The following is a 24,441-nucleotide window of genomic DNA, read 5'->3' as shown; positions in this document are numbered from 1 at the left end:
AAGATATTTAAAATAGCCACATTTATAGAAATGTCATGGATTTATTCTACACAGACTACCTTTAAATGTAAGTACCTGCAGATGTGGGAGGAGAGCTGAGCTGCATTCTGTACAGCACAGACACCGAGGCAGCTGCACACCCAGCTCAGCACTCCTTTGGACACACCTCTGCACGTCCCACTGGACTGCACTGGGCTGTGGGAGGGAGCTGGGACTCACCTGGCCTGCTTTTAAATATCTGCATGTTCTCTGAAGTCGGGCCCCTGGAGAAAAACAGGTTCCAGAGTGTCGTGGATTCTGACTATTCCCAGACTTACTGACAGCATCTAAATGGTTTTGTGCCCAAAGTAGTGTTTAGGCCTGACACTGGCACTCAGAACAGTGTCAGATCTGTCCTACAAAAAAGCCCACGGTGCATGTAACAAAAAGTCAGTTAAATCAACATCATTTCCTCTAAAGGAAACAGCCTCTGCCTCTTTTGCCTGACAGCATCTTCCAAAAGCCAGTCAGACTCGAGTGAGTGGTAAACAGATGGAGGTATTTATTGATTTGATATAGGATTTTGTAAATGAGAAAGTACAACGCTTTCCCAGGAAACTTTCAGTTATGGATGACAAACTGATTCACATGGTCTCTCAAAAGGTGAAAGAGATTTAGTAGAACAGTAAAGTATGGAAGCATGGTGTAGAATTGCAATTTTTTGGTTCTGCATAACAAACTTGTTTATAAATAGCCTGATAGGACACCATGAAGGAAACAAAGCATAAATAAATAAAATGCTTGCAATAGCACAAGGAAGCTGTGTAGCAGTGCTTAATGGGCAGAAAATCTATAGATACCTAATAATGTCAGCCTTGATGAAATATGGGTTTTCCATGTTACTTAAGCTCTTTTTGAAGACCTCGAATTAGTTTGCATGCATAGGTCTTGCACTTAATCCATGCACATAATAATCCAATGCAAATACAATACTGTCATCTCTGTTGGGAATCTTTATGCATGCAGGTGTCTAGCCCACTAAAATTCACACCCATAGTCTCCTTCTCCCAAAGAGTGAGATGGAAAGAGGAAGAAATTATAACCTAAGGATGTTTATCTTTTTTTGTGACAGGAGGAGCTAAACCCAGGTTTTGGATTGCCCCATGCCTGAGGAATGGGTCCAGACTTTCAGACACTTCCTTAGGAGCATTAGCCTGTTGTCTTCATGCTTCTCAAGCACCTTTCCTTGTGTCTCACCTGTCTGAGGCTTTCCCACACAAATGGCAGGTATCTGTGGTTGTATCCACCCATTTGAACTAAGTCCCTAAATTACGTAAGGATCAACCATATATTTCTTTGCAATGTTGCACTGCCTAGTGGTAATTTACCTGTTGGGGTGGAACAGAACAATTCCACCCTGTATAGCCTCTATCACTAGTCCAATAGACATGAGCTAAGAACAGTGATGCCAATGTAGAGCTTTTACTTTAGCACCTGGAGTTGAAGAAAACTGGGTATCTTAGAGCAAGCCACAGACTGCCAGGTACTCTGGAAAAAAAAATTACTTTTCTTTGTCAATATGCCAGAGCAGGAAATGTACCAGTTAATTGTCCTTAATTTGCAAACATGGCCTCAATCATCCATTTAGGAAAAGAGACAAGGCATTGCACAAGGGCTGGAACGTCACAAAACCTACATCTTCACTTTTCTAAGTTAATTTCCCTAGCTTGCCTTCATCTTTCTGTTTACTTTAATTTACAACATTTACTTTAACAAAAGCAATTATCTGGGTGTAACGGAACAAGATGTTATGAAAGAGCATATTCAAAACCCTCTGGTAAGCATCAAAACACTTCTAAAGAAATTATGTAAAGTAATAGAACATGAAGCAGTCATAACTCCCCCTCCAGAAGTCTCTTTTTCTTGAAAGTCTTAGAGGTTAAATTTCTTTTTAGCATGCACTGATTGCATTGGTTTACTCTGAGCTTGCTTCTGAATGCCTCCTGTTCTTGTGCTGTAATTCTTGGATATTACACACTAAGAATATGAGCAGAAGTTTAATTTTTCTACACCATGCTCAATAATTGTTAAGCAAATACAGCTGTCAGGGATGAACACTGTGAAATCTAGTACATTGCCCAGATATTTTCTTTTTGTGTGTTAGAATTTCCCAGTAAGCATAGTGAAGGGGACCGAGATTCTGGTTTGTATTTCACAAAGTTGTGGAAAGGTACCTTTGAGACAGATTCCTTACATGCATAAATATTCCCCACCTTGTGCTCACTTCTCCTTCACCCACCTCATTGGAATATAAAACATACTTCTTTCAAATCAACAAAAGACATTTGGCAGTCCTCAGCTGCAATGTCATTGTCAAAGTTAATCCATTTTTATAAACTACCCTTCCAAGAATAACTATCTGATTGCTTGAAGGGATTGAGGTTAAAAGCAGTTAAAAAAAAAGGCAAATCATTTCCAGTGCAAGCAAAGATGAAGGGCTCGCTAGTGCTTCAGGAATGATAAGTCTCCTAAGTTGTAAAAGATATCCTCACAAGAAGAGCAAAAAGTCCCTGTTTCTGGTTGTGCAGTTTTTGTGAGTAACAACCTGGATCAATGTGTGTCATCCTGATCCTACATGTACCCCTGGTTTAACAGGACTGCCAGTCAAATAAAGGGCAGAACCTCCCTTTATTGTGGGCTTTCTGAAATAATGCTTAAAGGAGAAAATTCTTTGCTTGGCAGGTCCATTTTTTATTCAATATAATCTATTCTAATACTGTGGGTCAAAAACTCAAATAACCAAGTGCAACATCACTAACTCTGATGGAGTTTTAACATTCTTGGTCTGAAACTGCTGACTTTTTAACCCTTATGAATCAAACCTGCCGAGTCAATACACTTCTAAGAATGTTAGATAAAATTAGGTATTTAAGCTACTAATCATTTATTTGTTTCCTTTTCTTTCAGCAGATTAAGTTTTTAAGAAATTGGTTTTTAAATTATAATCCAGGATAATCATGCTTCTCCAAGTATGGAGCAAGATGATTTCCTACAATAGAATTAATTCATACATATGTTGGTATCAATAGCCAGGATTTCAGCATCTCAAGTCACTCCCAGCTACTGCTAAACACCAGTAGAAACACTGCTGTGCATCTAGTTCAGTTGACCTTCAGCAAATGAAATATGTCACTTACTTTTCGTTGCTTTGTTGGATCCAGTTTTACCAACCAATAGGATGACACTTTTGGTTTATGATACTTCCAATTATCCATAATCTGTAATCATTGTAAAACACAAGATAAAAAATACAACAACTGAAAGCTGGTATTTCGTTCATGAGCATTCCTAATGCTTAAAATTGTGAGCCTCTAAAAGACCACTGTGAGAAGAAGTTTTCTCTAAAACAAATAGAAAAACATTTGCAGATTTATGGGGCGGGAACGTTTGCAAAGACGTGCAATTTCTGCTTATATATCTTAATATTGTTTTTAATTGACCTTTAGTTGGGCACTGTTTCATGTCTTTGATAAACTACGAGGCTCAGGACTGTGTTGGATGTGAGAAAGGCTAAGCTGGTAGACCAGAAGAGCCAAAAAGTGTGTGACTGGTGTTCTTCATGAGCAGCAAACTCCAGTCTGCCTTGCAGATACCATTCTGAGTGCTCTGCTGTGCACATCTGAGAGCCAGTTAAACACGTCAGGATCTGTTTTAACAACATCAGATGAAATATTAATTGTGACATTCTTCTTGCCTTACTTAAAAGTTTTAACTTTCTCCACAATGAAAAATTGACTTTTCCTAACCTTCCTGATTGTTTCTCATATATTTTATAAGGACATAGGAATGCTTTCAGTGCTGCTTTTTTAAAGTCAGAAAGTGTGCAAAGCTCCAAACTTCCAAACTCTTCTGAATTATCCTGAGTTTTGGAAGTTCAAAGGCTGAAGGAGCTCAAGAATCATGGATTGAGCTTTTTACTTTGATTCATTTCAGTGGTCTAAACAGTGTCTAGCCTGTTCTTTTTTCTTATTTATAGATACTCACATCTTCTATAATTAATTCAGATTCTTCATCTGTTTTTCCTGGGAACTTGATTCTCATGTCATTGATAAGGAGAAGAGTCTCTTTTGTCAAAGCAACTTCTTGCTCTTTTGTTTTCTGTTGCAGCAAAGACTCACTCTAAAAACCAATACGAAGCAGAGGAAAAATTTCAAGAGTGTCATTAAATCACATTATAGAGATGTTTGCTTGAAAAAAATTTATAAATAGGGTGATATAAAATATATTCTTTAAATTTATAGACATATTATCTAAGATATAACTAATATACACACGTCTTGTACATTAATGCATCACCATTACTTAGAGTTGTCAAGAAATTCAAGAAAAACAGTTCAAATGTAACTTTGTTTGAAACAGAATACACAAATATATATTCAATATTTATGGTGCACACAATTTAAGTATAAATTTGAAATTTAGATAACAGACTTTGAATTCAAATTCAGCATTATGAAAAATATTATTAGTCACAAAAAGCATCCTTTCAGTTCTTCACTTCAGCAATTGAGCAGAAACTGGCAATATATCATTAAGCCAAGATTTCAGGAAGCATTAAAAAGTAAGGACACTTTGCTGCAGCTCTGGTCAGTCAGGGCTCTGACAGTGTCTTCAGTTGTCCAGAATTTTGTTTAAAATGTCAGTGCTTTTTATACCACCACTGATCAGAACCCCTACAGTGTCTGTAAAAGACCTTCTCTGGAGGGTTCGAGGGTTTCCTTTAAAACATAAGATACTATGTAGAAGTATTTCTGATCCTCTTTCTTTACTTTAACATACTTTTGCATTTTAATTTTTTTCAAGATGAAATTCAAAATTTTTAGGCATTTCTAAATCTTTGTATCTTGTAAAAATACAATACTTAAGGATATTTTTGCTCTAAGCGACGGATAAATACTTCCAAGTACAAAAAAATACCCTGCTATTTGATACATATTAATGTGGCTGAAATAAGATAGCAAATAGTTCCAAATTGTTTAGAACTGCTATAATAACGTCTGTAATTTCCAACTGTAAATGGCTTATTCTAAACTTTGTTTCCATATCTTTAGAACATTTGGATCTCAGCAGCCTCTAAAAAATGGCAACGTACTGCTCTTTTTTTGCCCAAAAGATAGATAAACTAACACTTCATCATGCACAAATGATTTCTTTTTAGGAAATCACAGTTTATCAATTTTAATTTTATTCTAGCAGTAATATATATTATATTATTCTTAGTTGCAAAAATAATTATGAAGAGAGTTCCATTCAGAATACGGTGCTAAATTATGAGTAGTTCTTATCCATTCTGTAAGTAATTTTACCAACATTATTTTTAGGAAGTGTGACCTAAGCTCTATCACCCAGTGTAATTGTTCTGCATATCAAGATCATTTCTGTGGTGGAGCCTTCTCAATGAAAAAGAGAGTATAGTTTCTTACTAATGTTAATTTAAGCAAGTAGCCCATTTTTAATGTCAGATGGTAAGAGACTGTTCTTAATCTTTCAGTAATTTATATTTGATATAAAGTTAATGTGAATAGAAAAATCTATATTAGCCCTGTCTCATTAAACTCTCGGAGTACATCATGATGATAAAAGGGTGCTTTTTAAACTCGAGATAGCTAATGCGATAAAAAATACCTTCGGCGCCTTGTTGTGAAGACACAATCTTAATGTCTTTCCAATTCTATTAACTGACTTTAGAGATGGAAAACTCTGTTAAGGAGTATTTCACAAGATGTCAGCACACAATTTTAACAGGATCCTTTTTCATCATTTAGACAAAGCCTCACAGGCAAAACAGACAATGAGTGTTCTACTGGATAAAAATGATGATTAAAGATAGTAAATACTATGAAGCAAGTTAATTAGCATCACAAAAGGATTTCTCAGAATCAAAGCTCACCACAATTCAGAAAGGCTGCAAATATGGGTTAAAAGTGCCAATTTGTTTTGCCCCATCTCCAGTGAATGATGTGGGTGATGGAATATATAGGTCAGGCATCAAAGCGGGAATGGCAAGGCTGTGGCACCACATGCAGTGCAGTGTGAGCCTGGGCCTGAGCCCCACCAACACTGCCTGGGTGAGTGAATGTGTGCCCCACCATGCAAACACAACAGCACAAATGCCTGGGCTGGGAAGGAGATGCCAAAGAGGATGACAGTCTGGTAACAAAATGAAAAAATATATATGGTTCAAAGTACATTGTGAAATTATAACTAACCACACAAATTCTAAACACCTATAAGTGTTTAATCTGATTATTAATTATTCAGTCTAGTTGCTTATCTGTCTCAAGGAGAGGCTTCAAAATGAAGGAAGCTTTTATCTTCCCTTTTAAAGAAAGAAAATGACTTGCAGTTATTGCAGTGGCAAATCCTGAAGACAACAAGCACCACATAAATTTTCAATTGTTCACTGTGGAAGTAGAGCTCTACTGCAGTGGTATAGCATACATAAAACAAGTACAGGTTGAAAATTATTTACACCTTCTTCTACAGTGGACACCTATACAAAGTCTTACTAATGTTTTATTTTGGTACAATATATTTACCCTTGGAGTATACACTGGGTTTGGAATATTGATCTATTTTTGTTACTGTAAAGATTTTGAAGGCAGGTGCATCCTTATTTCAGAACCAGAAGCCCCCAAACAAATCACAGAAAATTTTTGAGAGAGGTAATGACCCTTTCCATCTTCAAAAACCTATTTAGTAGAGAAGGCTGCCCATTCACAAAAACTCTTCAGGCTTCCATTCTCACAAAATGTAACATCTCTATTGCTGCACCAGGAACCCTGAAACATTACAGTTAGCACTCACCCCGAGTCATAGACAGGTCTGGAGATCTTACATTCCCAAGCATCTGTCAAAATAACCTTAGGCTTTCTGACATGGTGAAAATTAGTAATGTGTTTCTTGAGTTCTGGAGGAATGGAACACATTTTGAATGCAACTGCTGTGTTAACTCACCCCTGGAGAGTTCCCAGTCCCCCAGGTGGCTGTGTGAGAGACTCTGGCCGAGGATGGGCTGCGGTTTAAGGAGTGAGACCTGTTCACTGAGGATGTTCTCTGCAGCTGCAGAGGGGCTTTGGCTGAGCAGGGCCGTGGCTCAGCTGCCTGTGGCTGCACAGTGAGCACTGAGATGGAGCGAGGGCAGCTCACTGAGCGCCTCATGGGGCCTGGGCAGGACGTGGGGGACGAGTACGATGGAGATTTGACAGTTTTATTGGAGGGTTTCCAGTTCATTCTCCCTGCAGACAAATTAAATGAGAAGTAATTACTATTCTCTTAATGCCCATTTTTCAGTCTTTGTAACTAATAACATACATGATCAGCACGTGTGAACATATGCTGTACTACCCTGTATGATGAATAACAACAATAAATGTAGCACTCGGTCATGTCAGATCCCCTAATAAGACATCATTTCCACACTCTATAAGAAGATTTATTTCTTCCCCATATTCAGCTTTAATCAAGTAGACTCCAGTCCTCTATAACATCCATAAGATTTATTAGAGAGGGCATGTGCCCCGTAGGTCAAAAAGTATGTGACTACTGAGTGTGACTTCCTGACCGTAAGAATATGGAAACAGGAGAGAAAATGTGCTCGATGGATCCCATATTTGCAGATCTGGTATCCCTCCTCTGCTCCTGTATAGCTGTAGGTTTTTAATTCTGTCTTCTGCTAAACAAATGCTATGAAAAATAAAATTTTAGAAGCAGTACTACACATGTGCAATTACATTATGAAAGTCTTTGAGACAATATACTACTAAAACAAAAAAATAACATGCTATATCTATTAATTTAGAAAATACTTTAAAGAAAATGAAAGCAAACAGTGTTTACTCCTAAGATACAAATGTTGATACATTCTAAAATGCTGAAGAATTTCATGTAATTCATCATCAAAGCCAGACTTACTTGGAAAAATGATTTAACTTACCTGATCGTTCCAAAGGTTTGTATTTATTTTCTTCAAGATCATATGAAACTTTTTTCTCTTTTTTTTCATTGTGATCTTCCTTTTCAGTTTCCTCTCCCGACTCTGACTCACAGCTACCACTATCACAGCTACTATCACTACTGTGGTTCTTAATTTTCCTTAAGGACTGTGCACTTTCTGGCATTGAACACAAGGGCTAAAGAAAAAGGGGAAAAAAAAAGTACCCGATTCAGGCAGGTTCAGGCAGGATTTGCACAGCTATAAACCCTCCCAAATTAGACTGGAAGTTTGTTCTATATTTTAGAATAAATGCTTAAATATTTCATTAAATTGACTCCACAGTAATCCTAATCTTTCTCACATGAAGAACAGCATAATATAGTAATGGGAGGGGGGGAATTATTTTATTTCAAGTATGACTTGCACTACCAGACATATTGAATTATAGTTTGAAATCATAAATCAAGTGCTATAGAATACTATTTACAATCAGTTTAGGTCCTTTGCTGATATTTGCAATAACTGAAGTTAGAGTTCAGCCATGATCAACATGGAGTAAAAAAACATGCCAAGGAACTTCAGCTGCTATACTTCTGAAAAAGAAAGTGATTAATCCACATCCTGCAGAGAGCAGAAACTGGAAGAACATAGAAAGCTGTGCTGGGTGTTCTTGGTGTCCCATATGCACATGGGATTCAGTGCCATTGGCTAATGAATCCTGAGCTATTTCCAAGGATACTGCAAGACAAAAATCAGAAAGTAGGAGACAGAGAAACTGATACAAGAACAGAAACGACAAAGGAAAATTTTCCTTCTTCCATCTGTCATCCGTCAGACACGAAAAATGCAGTATCCTCCATTACCTCTATTATCCTAAGCAGATTTAACTGGTCACCTTCTTTTCCTACACATTTTCTTTCCAGTAACTCTCAGCTGTAGGAAGCTATGCTGATGGCAACATCTTCCTAGTCATCGAATGGATTGCAATTAAAGCTCAGATTTAAAAAAAAATATCGTCATTTCTGAATATACTTTGAGTCAGAGTGAAATAGAAGAACTCTCCAGAAGAATTTAAACTTTCCTAATGTATTAACATCATGTAATGCACCTAGATTTATTAGGAGAGGTAACAGAAAAAAGCCCCAAAACATGCTGTTGCTGCAAGATACATTTTATAACTAAACATATGCTTCCTAAACTTCCATTCCAGACAAAGCAGGGAAGAGATTTCTGCCTAAAAAGTGACAGGCTGTTTATGCAATCCCAAGCTGTTAGACCAGATAAAGAGAAGTTAAAGAAGAATATTCCATTGAGGAGAGCCCTGACAATTGCTGTTACACAAAGAATACATTGCTATGTATTTATCTATCTGCCAAAAGGACAGTGTGCCTTACTGCTTTCTTAAAAATAGCTGTCCTAACCATGAAATACTGTGTATGATAGAAATACATTGATCAGACATCCCTGATGAGTTAGGCAAGGTATAATAAACATTTTCACTCAAAACTCACAGGGGCTTTCCACTTATCATATACATGTTCCTCACACATTCTACACTAAACAGTAAGAACATCCTGACCAGGACTTCACATCAATTAACACAGAAGAACAAAAAGAAAAGTTGAAGAATTATGAAAAGCAGTAAGGACAAATGACCTCCTAAAGTAAGAGATATTTGATTGCTTAGCAAGTTTAATCACCTTGATTTTCTTCTTATGCTAACCTGATTTTTCTGTGATTAAACTCATCTGATCTTATAGCAAAGGACTGAAAAGGACAGTAATTGCTCATTTCCTCTCTACTAGCTGTTCTTTTCTTTGCCTAGCCCTTCGTCCCACACACACAGGTACAGTGTGAGACACGGTAACCCCGGCAGTGTGGAGGTGGAAGGAGACCTCTAGAGGCTACAAATAAAGTGGACATTTCCAGAAGGCATTTCTCAATCTACACAGAACTCAGTAACATTTTCATTGCAGGAAAAAAAAGGCCTTCATTCTGAGAAATTCTTGATTTTTTTTCTACACGGAGTTCCTAATCATGTTCAAATAAAAATAAGGCTGAAATTCCTGGCAATTATGGAACAGTTGTTTATACACACCCCCCTCTACCCTTCATATATAGATAGGTATGTGCAAATGTAGATATTTATATATGTTTCTATGTAGGGAGGAGGATGAGGAGGAACACACGTCTCCCCTGACTATTCCAGCTGTTCTGTACAGAGTTTTCTGAGTCCTGACTGTTCTTTTTTTCTGAGGAAGGGAGTGCATCTGACCTCCTAACAGTAGCTTCTGTCAGCAGGCCACCTACTGAATTTTAAGGGGGGACAGACTTTATGACCTTCTAAAAGAACCTTTCATGTTGGATAACATGATGTGAAAAGTACCTGTCCCATGGTCAGTTTAGGTTTTTTTTCTGTTAGAATTTGCATACGTTACTTTCTTAATATGCAAATAGTTCTTTATTTGTAGGATTTTATGGTTACCAAAAGAGTTTTACAGCTGGATTATTCTCCTACCTGACACATTGACAGGCAATAGTAAGTTCTACTGCCTGTCCCACTCTCCAGATTTCTATATAATAAATATTTAGAGCCTACACATCTCATAGCATCCCCTTTACAAAGAGGTGGCCAATTAAATGCATATCATTGGCCATATGCACCTCACCCCTTATAGGAAAGAGGTGCTGCTCTTTTGGTAACAGATCCAAGCCCATCCACAATGGGCATCTGTATTTCAAAGGGAGTGCACAGGACATCATACAACCAGGGAGGGTTAAATGATTGAGAAGTGTAACAGGACCATAACAAAGATGCAGGACTAGAAATCCTGTATACCATGAAGTGTGCACACTGCAAGGAAAAGAAACAATCTCCCTGGAATAGCTAGTTTCATTGCTTTCCCTTTTGATTTCATTGATTTTATCACCAAAAAAATGGAAATTTCCATCATAAGCAATGGTTTCTTTCTCCTCCAAATGCAAACAATATTGTACTGGTAGAGCAGCTTGTAAGCTATACAGTCCATTTGTCTGCTATAAAAGAAGGCTGTGGCATATAGTCTGACTCATAATTAATCAAAGTTCATCCTAAAACTAATTGAGAGAGGTTTTTCAATTTGGGCTTAGTACCCTTTTAAACATTTACAGCCTCCAGTTTGGGAATGGCTTGTGTGCAACCAGTGTAGAGGTAGAATAGATCAAGTCTGTGTGATACAGTCAAACAGGTGGATGCTCTCTGGGGGTTGCTGGGAAAAGACAGGCTTCTGGAAAAAGGAAAAAACGTGACTGAGATGTTAAACTTGAATTAAGTGACCCTATGTTAAAGAACTGAAAACAAACTTCCAGGAAAAGAATTCCTGAAGAATGGGGATTGAGTGTGTTGCTTGGGTGGACTGGATTTTTGTTTCTTCTTTAAATGAATCCACTGCTGTTAAAGCACTAGCTCACAAAATCCCCATATTTGTAATGAGGTCCCTGCAAATCTATCTTAATACCAGATTGGGTATGTAGATCCTCTTTCCAGTATGCATGCCTGTAATAAGAGGTAGCCCTTTGGATTCTTACACATATCTGAAGTACCTCTTCAAGCTCAGAACAATTGTCAGCATTCATTTTGCACTTAAATTCACAGATTTGTACACCATGTCACCAGAAACATGAAACGCTGTAAAAAAATCTACATGCATCAATAAACAAATCCCTCAGAGCTCAGGAACACAGATGCAGGCTCTTCTAAGCAGACTTGACCTAAAACATTTGGAGGATATAAAAAACATACTTATTTTAGCCAAGCTCAAACTATTTATCTTTACTGGCTTACAGAGATATGCCATTTATTTAAGGCAAAGACTCACATGAACTATGCACACAATCAGAAAGCATTAAGCTAAAAATAATATACATTCACATTAAAAGCAGATTTGGGATACAAAAGAGGTTCCAAGATACACTGTACAACTATTTTAGCAAGTGAGGAAGCCACAGACATACTAAAATTATAATTAATTCTTCGATCTTCCATAGTGCCTTTTATTCCATGATCTCAAAATTCCTAATTTTGGAACTAATCAATTAAAGATGAAAGCATTCTTTTGAGATAGGCTATTGATATAAAAATCCTTTCACACACTGAAATCAAGCAATCTCTTGCACAACAGCAGTTGCCAAGCATGGCAATTCCTCAAAACAGCTTAGAGAGGGAAAGAAGGATCTTATATACACTTAAAATTTTAATGGGATTTAGTTGGACAAATGGTAGTGATGCTTCTCTCCATACTTTAAAAAAAAAAAAGTTAGTGCCAGTCTGAAGAAAAAAACTTCCACCAGGACCAGCTAACTAAATTCCCCACTTAAAATTCCCAGAATACCTGTCTACGAGTGAAACAAAAAATTGGTATCTAGAAGTCAAATACCTTAGGTCCTCGCTGCCTGGTGCATTTTCCCATTAGCTTTTCATCATCTATTTCACACTGCTCCAGAAGATCCAAAATGTCCTCCTCCTAGAAATGGGAATTTCATTAAAATTCATTCAAAGCAGGACATACCCTGTCCTTCCAAAATTCAAGCAGAAGGTGGTAGGAATTTGAAATTACTCTGATTACTAATTCCCGAAATAAGACTATGAATTCCTCCACAGGAGGAAATAAAAGAATTTCTTCTCATGCATGCATCTCTCCTTACAAGCAAACTGAAAGTTAAAATCAAGTCTTAACATTTATTAAAAATAAAAGTCTGAAGAAAGGGTTAAACAAAGATTCCTGTAAAACTGCTGGATGATGCCAACTACAAAGATGCAAAATCATTTATTTCTCAGATTTCAAATTAAATCACATTAACTGGTTATTAATATAGTCATTTTCCTACTGTCTCTGACTAAATAAGTAAGCAAACAGGCAGAGTTTTTGGATGCCTTTAACTAGTGGAGCTGGTTTTAGGGTATCTCTTGTTCCAGTCCATAGAGGTGGATGAATAGGCTGGGAATGTTACTGGAGGAAGAAGGAGGCAATTACCAGCTCAAAAGCAGTTTCTGCCAACCTCTGGTTTGGCCAGGGGTAAGGCTGAGGATCAGGGATATGGCAAAGTAGCTTAAAGCCATCTAGCCTGTCTCCACCCTGGGTCCACTGCAGTTCATCCAGATTCAAGGATCTGGCCCACAAGCTGCGCAAAGAATAATAATAAAATCATGGAAACATTATCAAATGCTATTTATTGGCCATCACACATGATTATCGTGAAACTAAACCACAAGGTCATGAATTCAAAGATAAGTAACTTCTAAATACTTCATGTACTTCAGTACCTTCATTCTTTTCAAAGGATTATTCATTTCCCGCTGCAGTGAAGCTGCTCTTCCAGCAAGAAAGGTCTGGAAAGCAGTGGCTAACAAAGTGTCATACTTTTCAAGTAATGTCTTATCATCAGGAGGGTAAATTCGCCTAGCACAGGGAAAAGAGGAAAGGAGTTTAAGATAGAAGCTGAGCTGTTTATCAGGCTAAGAACAAAAGTAATGTCACTAATACAGTCTCTTCTATAATGCATGTGTGTCCCATCTGTAATAATTATATAATATCATACCATAAAACACAGACTCTGAACATTGCTCTCTAAATCTAATTTTAACTCAGTCAACACATCGTGTTTAAACCAGCAAAAAGAAAACCATGCAGGTCATTCCAGAGGTACACCAAAACCCAGTTTTGCAGTGCTCAGAAATTTCAGTGGGTGTGAATGATGCATGCAGGTGTGAATGATTCATTAAATATTAACAAAATATCACATGTAAAATGTAGAGCCACAAAATAATTTGTATTAGCAATAAAAGGACACAAACCAGTGAAAATCTGAACAATTGCTTTGATTTCGTGGACAGGATGTAAATTAAAGATTGAATATGTACTGAACTTGAATGCTAAATCCTCCAAGCCTCCAAAAAAATAGCAGAAAGAAATAGGCACTATAAGAAAGAAAACGAATTCTGGTACATGGATATATAGAGTGACCCTGATTTCCATTAGAGCAGCAATGCCATTATTCTCTAAAATCACAGGTAAGAAGATTATGGCAGTATGAGAAGCAGGATTTGGTGATTTATTCATGTTCATCAAGCAAGAATGGGCTTTGAAGAACACCACTCAATCCATCTGTCACAAATGCCTGAAACGCAGCCAGAAATTATGAAGATGGAAAACTTAATTTCTAATGAATTGTAAGGAGTAATCCATAAATTAATTTTGCCTGCAGTGTGCAAAGCATAGACGTTGTTTATATAGTGCTGGTATTATGTGACTTTTATGTATTTGTGAGTCCTTTCTGAACTTTTTACAAAGTTCTTTCTCCTTCTTCCTTTTCAGACTTTTTCTCCTTGGAAAGTTATCTATCATGAGGACTTTGTTGCAATGAAAATAGGATGGTTATAATATCATTAGACTCGGGGCAGTTCTAGAGCAAAACGAGGATGGTTTTGCTGAAGGAGCTCTAATTGAGGCTCAGCCAACATGTTTTAATGGTGTGGATTCTACTGCAGAAAAAGTGCCACAGAACAGTACTTTAAGGGAAGGATAATACTTTTAATATAGGTAGAAGTAGACTGCAGCTGAAAGCCATTTCAAAGTCATATATGTCCTTTCCAATTCCTCTGGAATTCCCAAAATCTGGAAAGCAGAGCTCCTCCTTGGGCTGCCCAGACTCCTGCTGGAGCCAGCTGTGCTTGCAGACAGCCATCAGCTGAGCCAACTGCTGAGCTGACACCCACAGACTAAACCCAAGCCTGCTGAGGGTCATTGAGGTTTCCCTGGATTTTTGTTCAGAGTGCAATATTAATCCAGGCAGCAATACTAGCACCCAAAATGTCCATGATTCCATGTCCCTGCCTGACAGAAGTTAGTCCTGCTTTGCAAAGGAATCTCACATGGAGAAAACACTGCATAACACTCCGATAAAATTCCTCTGCATCTCTGGCCAAGATTACTTTTCTTCTCAGGATCTACTGATTCTTCAGCCTTTTCTCTAGCCCATGGTAATAAGAAAATACAAAGCTGTTCTGCCCTTTTACAGGAGCACATTCCTCATGAAGTGACACTTCACTTTTTCCTGAGAAAAAAATATTGTTGTGTTTTTATTGACTGACATTAACCCAAAAGCTCAATAAGGAGAACATGTGGCTCATTTTCAGTCAAGAACTGCATAAACAACCTAAAACGTGATCATTTAACACGGGAGATTTTAAAGTTAGCAAAAAAGAAAAATGTGTTAAAGCACCACGGTGTTTCTCTAAATGATATGAAAATAACCACTTCATCACTTCATTTTACATTTAGGGGTTTTTTTACATACTAGTTCAGCTCCATCAAGAAAGGATGTAATTAAAACTGGGAAAGTTACAAAGACAGACGTTTTGAAAGCAAAATGTTAAGTCATCAAAAATGAAAATTTCACACAAACATCTATCTGTTTAAATGGGAACTTTTCTGGGAATTACAGAACATCTGCTCAAAAAAAGCCGTGATGAAGAACAGCAATAAAGGCATTCTGACTAATTCAGAATAAAATATGTAAACTCAGATCTCCCACGTTCTGGATGAATATTATAAAGAGTGGGCAAATATTCCCATCATCTCTTCCATATTCTGCTCCCTTTCAACAAATATTCATAGGCCTTGCTTTCACTTCTCATTGAAGCACAAATCAAGAAATAATAATAAAAACATCAGTAAACAAAATTTTTGTTTTCTGGCCAATGCCTATTGTAACTGACAAGATAAAGCTCTTGTTGAACATATTTTACCAAGGAATCTGAAGGTACTTATGTACAAATATAGTATTTCAAATATCACTCTATTAAAAATGGTGGATTCACCAATAAATTTTCTGAATTTTTGGCAAGCCTCTGAGATACAAATCAGACTTGATTTCTTTACAGGGGAATAATCATACCCCTATATTGCCCTCCCTAATCCCCAGTGAGATAAGAATGATCATATGTGTTTACAGGACAGGTCCATAACAACAGTCATGCTCCTTGGCACACTGAGTGTGAATAATCACGTCTTTCAAACAAATGTCTTGCACAAATACTAGGGTGACTGATGTCATATAAATTCCTAGTGCATATAAAAAATTAGAATCAAGAAAAGAACTACCTGGATAAAAACCTACCTGATGTAGATGTATATATTTTCTATAAATGCCTACACATTTTTAGCAGAAAATTGTCATCTACCACAAATACTTATTTCCATTATTCCTGATGAATGCATTGAATACTTCCTACTAATACAGTCAAAAATATGCACCTGTAGTTCCCCATGTGTCTATTTTCATGCTCCTCTTTGGAAATCTGTTTACGTACTTGTGCAAGTCTTTCCTTCTACAAATCAAGAAAATAAGACAATTAAAACAAAGAGACCATAAACCACGGGCAAGAAAGGGCACTTTTTTCCCCTTCCTACCAGCTCTTCTTTTCTCCTCTCCAGCGTGTGGCGCTGCTTCTCCCAGTCTGAGGAGCCTGGCAACAGTTTTCTCATCGACCCTTGACCATACAGTCTTTTTTGAGCCTCAGCCTTCTGCTGAGCTAAATTTCTCCTTTTATCACTTGTCCTGAAACACAGATGATATTAAGAAATGTCAATCCAATGCAGCTAAGATGCACTTTCATATCAAGTGTATCATCTGTATTTTCCAAACAGTCATGGGTGGTTTATTACATAAAATTAGAATTGAAACACTCACTAAGTTGGGAGTTTATTTAGTATTAACTTTCACGGCTACAAAATTCTTTAAGGGTACTGTATAAACTCTCTGCTATACTTTAATGTACAAACATGGTTGCTTCTCTTTTCCTGAAGTGTAGCTTTTTTCCAACATATCCCAGCTACAAACTTTTCCTGTAGAGGGTATGGCTTTTGGCTGTATATGACACTATCACCATGCCCATGACTGCACACACATCCCAACTTTGAGACCCCTTTGAAAAATAATTTTTTTTTAAAGTACAAAAATTACTATTACTATTCATTTTTTTTGCAAGCACATATGCAAGAAGAAAAATTAAATTTGGGTTATTTCTATAGCAAAACTGACAGCAAGGGAAACATTTACATTTTGAAAATATGAAGGTGAAAAAACAGTCTTCATTTTCTCCCTGACCAGTTCAAGTTTTAAAAAAGAAAAAATTTTAAAAAATCAAAGCAAACAACGATCCAGACTGAAGAAAAGAGGACAAGTTACCGTATGTTGAGAAGTTGTAATGCATTCAGCAGAACACCTTTTTTTACATCATAGTCTATTTTTTGATCCGTTCCAAAGCTTGGGGCACGATTAATCTGAAAAAAATAAGATATAGAATAGTCAGGAATGTTCAGGTTCATGTGGAACACACCTGTTGTAACAGGCTTTGGAGAAATGACTCTTTCAGATATAGCAGAGATTTACAGAACACATGTGGAGAAGCTCTTTTCCATTTGTATTTTTTAAAAAATAAGAGTATTGAGTATCACAGCTACTGGGAACCAGGAGCTGTACCTTTCAGTCACCAAGTTATCCAGCCACTTACAATGAACACCATTCAAGTACTGGCACTGTGAATCCAGTCTGATCTACTTGCACTTGCTGCAACCAGAAAATTTACCACACAAAGTGCTGTTAAACACATGTAACACATGATATGACATGCTGTGCTGTGGTGGTCTAGCACAGGAAGAGTTAAACTCTTTCCTAGTTCCCAGCCTGAAAGCCACTTTAAATACTACTCTAAAAGTAGCAACTATACAAGAACAAAAAGAGCCTCTAATTCAAGGTCTGCTCAAGCATATTTAAATAACTTTTCAGATGCACTTGACAGCAACACCTAGAGATCTATGTTATTAAATCAGTACATAGTGTGAAAACAAAAAATAATTAGATGTCTCAGTAACAAAAAGTTTATAAGCTAAGTACAAGAAAAGAGATTAAAAATGTTACCATAAGTATAGAGAAACAAGGAAATGCAACTGGGAATCAACAAGACTAAATCACACTCTTAACAGCCAGGAGTCTCAACCAGCCACCCTACAACTCTACCAAGCTGTGGAGTCCCTTCCATTTTCAGAAAGCTTTGAGAATGAATAATGATTTACTCTAGGAATCCTTTCCAGGATGGCATAAAAATTAATATTTGAGCAACGGGTGCTAGTGAGAGGCAGCAATCTCACCTTGATCGTGAATGAGCAGTGCTGGTTCCAGGAGGGACAGACACAAAAGGGCTTCAGCAGTGAATGCTAACACCTTGTGCCCCGTGCAAATCACAAGTGGGATAGTTTGTATGTCCAAAGCAGAGGGGAAAAGCGGTTAATTAATATGTTGTTTTAACACTCTAAGTACATCTTACAGCCTGTGCAGCTGTGGGACAGGACTGTGCTGCTGGTGAGCCACCAGCTGCCCTGTTCTGGGTCCCAGCTGCCCTGTCACTTATGCCCATAGCCAACAGGTGCCTTTCAGCTTTGGAATCAGCTTGTTGCCTGGTTTTGCAGACAGGCTGGCAAACTGAACAGTGAGTGCTGATGTTGAAACAAAAAACATGAAAATTTGGTAGAAATAGTGAAAAGATTTATACATATTGTTTTTTGGAAGACTTTCATCCAAATATCTAATTTTTTAACCTCTTTAGACTGACCCGTTCCTCTCCTATCACATCACAAAGGCTGATTTTTTTCTACACTGTTACAGTACAAACATTAATTTACATCCCTTTTTTCTTTTCGAGTGCCAATGAAATGTGATGAGATACATCAGAAATGTATTTCCACATGGTAGTACAAGGAATGCAAATACCATCACTCTCTATATTCAGCTGTTTGATATCTGCATATAAATTTACTTATGTAAGGAGCTAAATATTCACTGGAATAAAGTGTCTCGTTTTATCAATTGTGGTCATGGATGAAAAGCTTGAGAAGTCTTATGCAAAAACTGTATGTTAAGGCAATTGATTTTCCCTTCAATTATCCTTCAAAAGAAAGTACTGTCCCTTATCTGTCATGTGGTTATCCCTTACTTCCAGACAAGAAATATGACTGCTGACTAATCTGTAAGACAGTAGTACAGTAATGTTGATAACATACTAGTGATATGCCACAAGAGGTACTCCTTATAACTGGTTACCAAACCATGTGCATCTGCCAGCTGAGAGACTCTGATGTAGAGTTCAATGACCCATGAACTGGGACATACTCAACTAGGTTGTGTTAATGTAACATCAGTAATTTTATCAGGAAGGCACATCTTGAAGGTTGTTGACAAGAACAGGATTGTATGAGGGACTGCAAAAGTACAAGCAAATTATGACAGTGAAGGCCTTGGAAATCCAGAGGCTCAGATACACACAGAGCACAGTGGCCAAACTGCGTTCACTGCAGGAATGCAGCCTTGTACACTGGATAACACGGGGTCTGGGGATGACAAAGAGAGCACAAGAAGTGATTCCAGGAAATGTGAAAGACTGGTGGTAAAACTTAAACACAGTGTGGAATTGCTGGCCAGTGAATGAACAGCCAGCAAGTGGACATGGGCAGCAAATGAATAAAAATAACCCTAAAGTGAAGCTAAGAGCAAAGAGGAAGAAAACTTCACCATCACAACAGTATGTTCTTCCTGGTGAAGAACCCAAGACACTGAAAACTTCCTATAACCACCTACCCCTCTCTTTTTGGAGAAGCAGACCTCTCCTGCCTCATGTTGGCCTTTGGACCTCCAGGGACATAGGCAGGGCCAGTGTAACACGAGGGAATGGAGTCGATGCTGGAAAGCTTGTGTATGTGAACTTCAACTACTTCATTAATAGGAATTAGCAATAATTGGTGGGTCTAAGATGTTCACATTCATGGGCTGTTAACAAAGTTTTAAATAGATTTTGCTAGTTCAGTTACAGTAAATAATACACTTCTGAATGTGTGTATAAGGTTTGTGTTGACCACATAAATCACAAGAGAAGGTGGGTACCCTGCACTTCAGGCAGTTACTAAAATATATGTGATCTTTTTCTCCGATGATCACAACTGGATATAATGAGGTTGAACAAGGTTGGAGTCCATCCAAGAACCTCAAGTGTATGATTTTCCCTCTCATATAAAATAAGCAAGCTTGGAAATTTTGGTCAAAAAGAGTAAAACTGGATTTTATGGGAACTGAAAGGAGATCTAGATCTAGGTAGTTGTTGCTACTCAGAAAGGATGGAGGCTGCTGAGACTGCACAAATGCTTGCCAGAAACATTTGGTGCCACAAGATGGCAATCCTGCATTTCCCAGAGCCCTCGCTCCGGTAGAAGGTTCCGGAAGTTCAGTAGCATCAAGGAGCAGGAGAGCTACAACGCATCAAGGCAGTATAAACAAAAGTCAACTCAGGGAAGCAGAGTCATTATAATATGTTGCACAATTATTTCTTGTAATAGTTTATTAAGCTATCTTTATAACAGAAAAGCTACATGAGGCGTGGAAACATGAAACTAGATTTATCATCCTAATGCTATTTTGGCAATTTTCCCATAACACTGGGAACATTCAGGGCCTTGTGATTAGTACTTGTTACCACTGTTAGAAAGAATGATTCACTCCCCTAAGGGGGTTTTGGCCAGACTGGAATGGTGGAAAGAGATTAAGAGTGGAAATCTGGTGAAGAAGCCAGAACTGTTTTAGAAAAAAAAAATTATCTATATATGTACACATGGAATATATATATTATGTATAGTGTATTTATATACATTGAATTTTTGATCTTTACTACATTACATGTAGCATACATACAGTGTGCATACATATAAGTACTCTGTTGTGAGTGCTGCAAAAAACATGAACAAGCACAGTAAAAAATAGTAGACAAATACAGAAACCAAGTAAGTTTCAAAGTTTGAAATTTCTGTTAGTTTAGTTAAATGTCTGGCAAAGTACTTAGACTTTTGTATGAACAAAAAAAATAGTAACCAGGCATACAACTCCAAGCCCTGAAGTATTCTCCAGCAACTCAAAGTACCAGAGCAGCATTTACTCCTTTATGAGTTCTCTCTCTCATAAACCAGAAGTCTGGGATAGTATGATTCTCCTTGGAGACCCATTATCATAAGTGGTGAATCAAGCCCCCCAGAATCTCCATGCCTCATGCAAACATGAGAGGACATAGAGGTGTGTCCTTCAGAATGGATTTACTACACAGGCTGCCTCGCCATCTCTCACAGAAGAGCTCTACCAGCTTTAGCTACAAGGCTGGCTGCAATGTTACATGGACCAGCTTTAATCTGCACTTCAGTAACTACATCCAGTTATATGCAAGCCACAGGCAATCTACAGATGGTAATCTGGAAGTGTAGCACTAAATCAAAGGGACAGCAGGCTTCACTGGACAAAAACAGAAGATGTCAATGGAGCACAGACTAAGTTCATGTCATGTGCTGCTTTTGGCGAGAACATCAAAGCCACCAAATATGCCTGTGTCTGCATGGCAACAGTGGAGGAATTTTATTCTTCTAATTAGAATTATGATGAACCCCTGAGAGAAATAAGAATGACAAAACAATTGTTGGCAGTATTAATGGCCTAAGAATGAGGTTATAATTCACTAAGTTAATTGTGTACATTTTGCTCATCAGTAGCAAACCATATTCATGATTTACTGTCAAGACAGATTTTTAATACATTTTGCTGTTTTCCTCCAGCAGCATAGCCTCCCAATCAGTTAATAAAATGATGTAAGACAATCTGAAAAAGACAAGTGAGCTTCATCTATATGTCATTAATAGTGCAATTAAAGAGACACAACAAACAAACTTCAAACACTCCTGTTTGAAAATGTGTGTGAGCACCACTTGAGCTTAACTGTACCACTACCAAACATATCAGAGGAGAAATGTTTCTTCCAGTCCATTTATGCCAATTGCTTGCAGTATTTCATGTATACTGAATTAGTTTCCTCTATTTATGGGGGTGCTTTTAAAAAGCATAGGAGAGAAAAAGAACACATATCCCCAAAAGGGAGCAAATTAAGAGTGTACATTGACAAAAGTTGCCAGAGCTGTATTACACAGCCATGCTTCTGAAGGAAATCCATGTAGCACCCAGCTGCCTTAATCAGTGTCCTCCAGCTACAGTAACAACTACATTAACATCACAATTCCCATTACAACTTTCAAAAACATCTGAAATGCAACAGCTGTCCAGGAAAACAATTACTTTTACTTGAGTATCCAAAAATCACTGCAAGGTAGTGTTTCCATGGGGGTGCTGCAGAAAAAGCACCATTTATGTACTCAGCAACAGCACCTCCTGCAACGCACCGATTTTCTCTGCCAGTTTTCTTCCACAGATATGGATTCAGCTGGGGCTTAGTTACCTTTACTCCTAAAACTTTCCTTTACATGTGTGTGAAGAGGCTTACCTCTAGGAGCCATGGTTTTAGTTTTCTGTCCAGCAGAATATCAAAGCCCAGGACCTCGAAGCAGACGCTGTCGCTGCCCGGGGCCTGCCCGGGCCTGCACATGCGATAGGCGTGCAGGACGTGCGGCTCTGCAACGATCAGAGTCTTCACCACCAGCTCCTGCAGGGGTGGGGCCCACAGACACTCATCAGGACACAAGGCACCAGGATGTACCCAGTTACTGGGTTTCATACTTTACTAGTTTAAATTTCATTTACATATCTACTAAAAAAATTAAAGTACCAAACAAATAGTCTATAATAAATAAACTATTTCCATAGGAGGAAAACATATAATTTTATATAGTTCTAGACTATATTGTTATACTTCGCGTGGTACATATGAACTTGGAGAAAAATAATAAGTTAAATAATAAAAGCATATGGGGAACATAGTACAGTATAGTCAATCTTCACCCATTTCATTTTGCAATATCGTTTTCAGCAAGTATTCTCAGAATCATACATACAGCTCTAAGCTCTAACAGTCTTAGGCCTGTTCCTCACCTAAAGACACCTGTAATGCAACCACTTTAGTGGTGCTGGTCAAAGTCCACAGATATGTACAATACTGACTACAATATTGTAAATATTCACACATAAAATTCCCTTTATACTCTAGAAAAGTCTCCAAGAATTTAAATGGGATGGTTCCTTTGTATCACATGACTTATGTGAACCACTCTTTTAAAGGACTTTTGATCCTCAGAAAAACATTAACATTAAATTTGTCATCTGACTCTGAAGTTAGTCTTTTAAAAAACATAATAATCATTTCTAGTATGTCCTTTGTGGCATGCATTGCTGAGAATTTGGATTAATAAACTTTCAGAAATCATTCTGTATTGCAGTAAAACAGAAGCAACTAATTTTCTAAGAACACACAAAATAAATAAAAGCGCATTAGTTTGTCTTACTGAAATATCACTCCAGAATTTGGAGACATCAAGATTATTTGTTTCTAGAAACTCAGTAAACCATTTTATGGAGCGTTTGCTTCCTTTGTCTTCTGTTTCATCCCGTTCAAAGTGCTCATTATGTTTATTGACAGAGTAGTTAGTCAGATGCATATACAGTTGACTCTAAAAAAAGGGAAAAAGGATATAAAAAAAAAACTTAAATACAACTCCAGAATAGTCAATTCAAAACAATGAAAATTTTAAAAGTACATTAAATCAATAATGACATAGCCAAACAGTTCATATTTGCAAATACACTATATGCAATTCTTGGAGATTTATACTGAATGCTGAATGTTCTAACCCTCTTCCAGCAAAACCTGGGCTCATATTTAAGCCAGCTGCAGTCCACTGATCTGCCACTCAATATCTGGTTAGATAATATAATATATCTGCCATTTTTACAGGTCTGTATGTAAACAACTAGCTAAAAATGTGAAAAGCAATTATGATAACTTACAGAATGATTACATTCCACAAGAAGCAAACAATAAAGATGGTATTTTGAAGTGCTACTTTAAAAGTGCTAAAAAACACTCTGGCATCTGTTTCATAGACAATCCCACATTTCAGTTTTCACTGTAGCTTATTTATGAGAAATGTTCTCATTATAGTGATACTTTAAAATATCTTTTACATATAAACTCATCTGCCACATTGATATCTGCCAAAATTGCTCATTTTTAACTGGCTGGTAGCCATACATCAGAGGGAGGTAAATTTCAAGACATACACAACATAAATGAGTGAGTACTACAGTTACTTTAAGGAGCAAAATGTCACCAGCATTAGATTCATGTTATCAGTTGAATTTAAAAAAAACATTCCCTTTGCAAGGCCAATTTATAAATCATGCTCTGTAGATTTATATTATGTCCCAGTGCAGATATTAATTTAGCTTTCCACTTACACTACCATGAGGACTGTCCTCATCACAGTTCTCTGTCATGTTTGATTACATACAGGAGAGCAGTTGATATTCTAAGTTGACCATAAGCTTTCTGTTCCATTTCCTCTTTGATAGCTAACACAAGCCTTCTGCTGTCATTTATCTCACTATACTTCCTT

At 37.4% G+C, this 24,441-nt stretch overlaps 1 protein-coding gene across 4 annotated transcripts in view; it reads right to left on the bottom strand.

Annotated features, from left to right (window-relative positions):
• The window catches only part of TTLL7 (tubulin tyrosine ligase like 7), a 61,186-nt gene that overhangs the window by 9,751 nt on the left and 26,994 nt on the right, over positions 1-24,441 (bottom strand). For 3 of the 4 annotated variants that reach the window (XR_001922057.2, XM_018083772.2, XM_018083773.1), the window contains exons 8-19: positions 23,332-23,496; positions 22,377-22,535; positions 17,204-17,298; positions 16,426-16,573; positions 16,270-16,343; positions 13,278-13,413; positions 12,391-12,477; positions 7,976-8,171; positions 6,997-7,277; positions 5,665-5,739; positions 4,024-4,158; positions 3,177-3,257 (exon numbers count right to left, since the gene is read on the bottom strand). Coding sequence is in view for 3 of the 4 variants with exons in the window: in XM_018083772.2 (XP_017939261.1) it covers positions 3,177-3,257; positions 4,024-4,158; positions 5,665-5,739; positions 6,997-7,277; positions 7,976-8,171; positions 12,391-12,477; positions 13,278-13,413; positions 16,270-16,343; positions 16,426-16,573; positions 17,204-17,298; positions 22,377-22,535; positions 23,332-23,496 (1,632 nt within the window). In the remaining variant the exon portion in view is untranslated. The remainder of the gene's footprint in view (positions 1-3,176; positions 3,258-4,023; positions 4,159-5,664; positions 5,740-6,996; positions 7,278-7,975; positions 8,172-12,390; positions 12,478-13,277; positions 13,414-16,269; positions 16,344-16,425; positions 16,574-17,203; positions 17,299-22,376; positions 22,536-23,331; positions 23,497-24,441) is intronic. The other variant, XM_018083774.1, reaches the window with a different exon arrangement.

This window comes from Manacus vitellinus, unplaced genomic scaffold, assembly GCF_001715985.3.
Source record: "Manacus vitellinus isolate BGI_N305 unplaced genomic scaffold, ASM171598v3 scaffold_67_pilon, whole genome shotgun sequence".
NCBI lineage: Eukaryota > Metazoa > Chordata > Aves > Passeriformes > Pipridae > Manacus > Manacus vitellinus.
The sequence above is the reverse complement of the archived record's forward strand: the minus strand, read 5'-3'. Positions and strand labels throughout refer to the sequence as shown.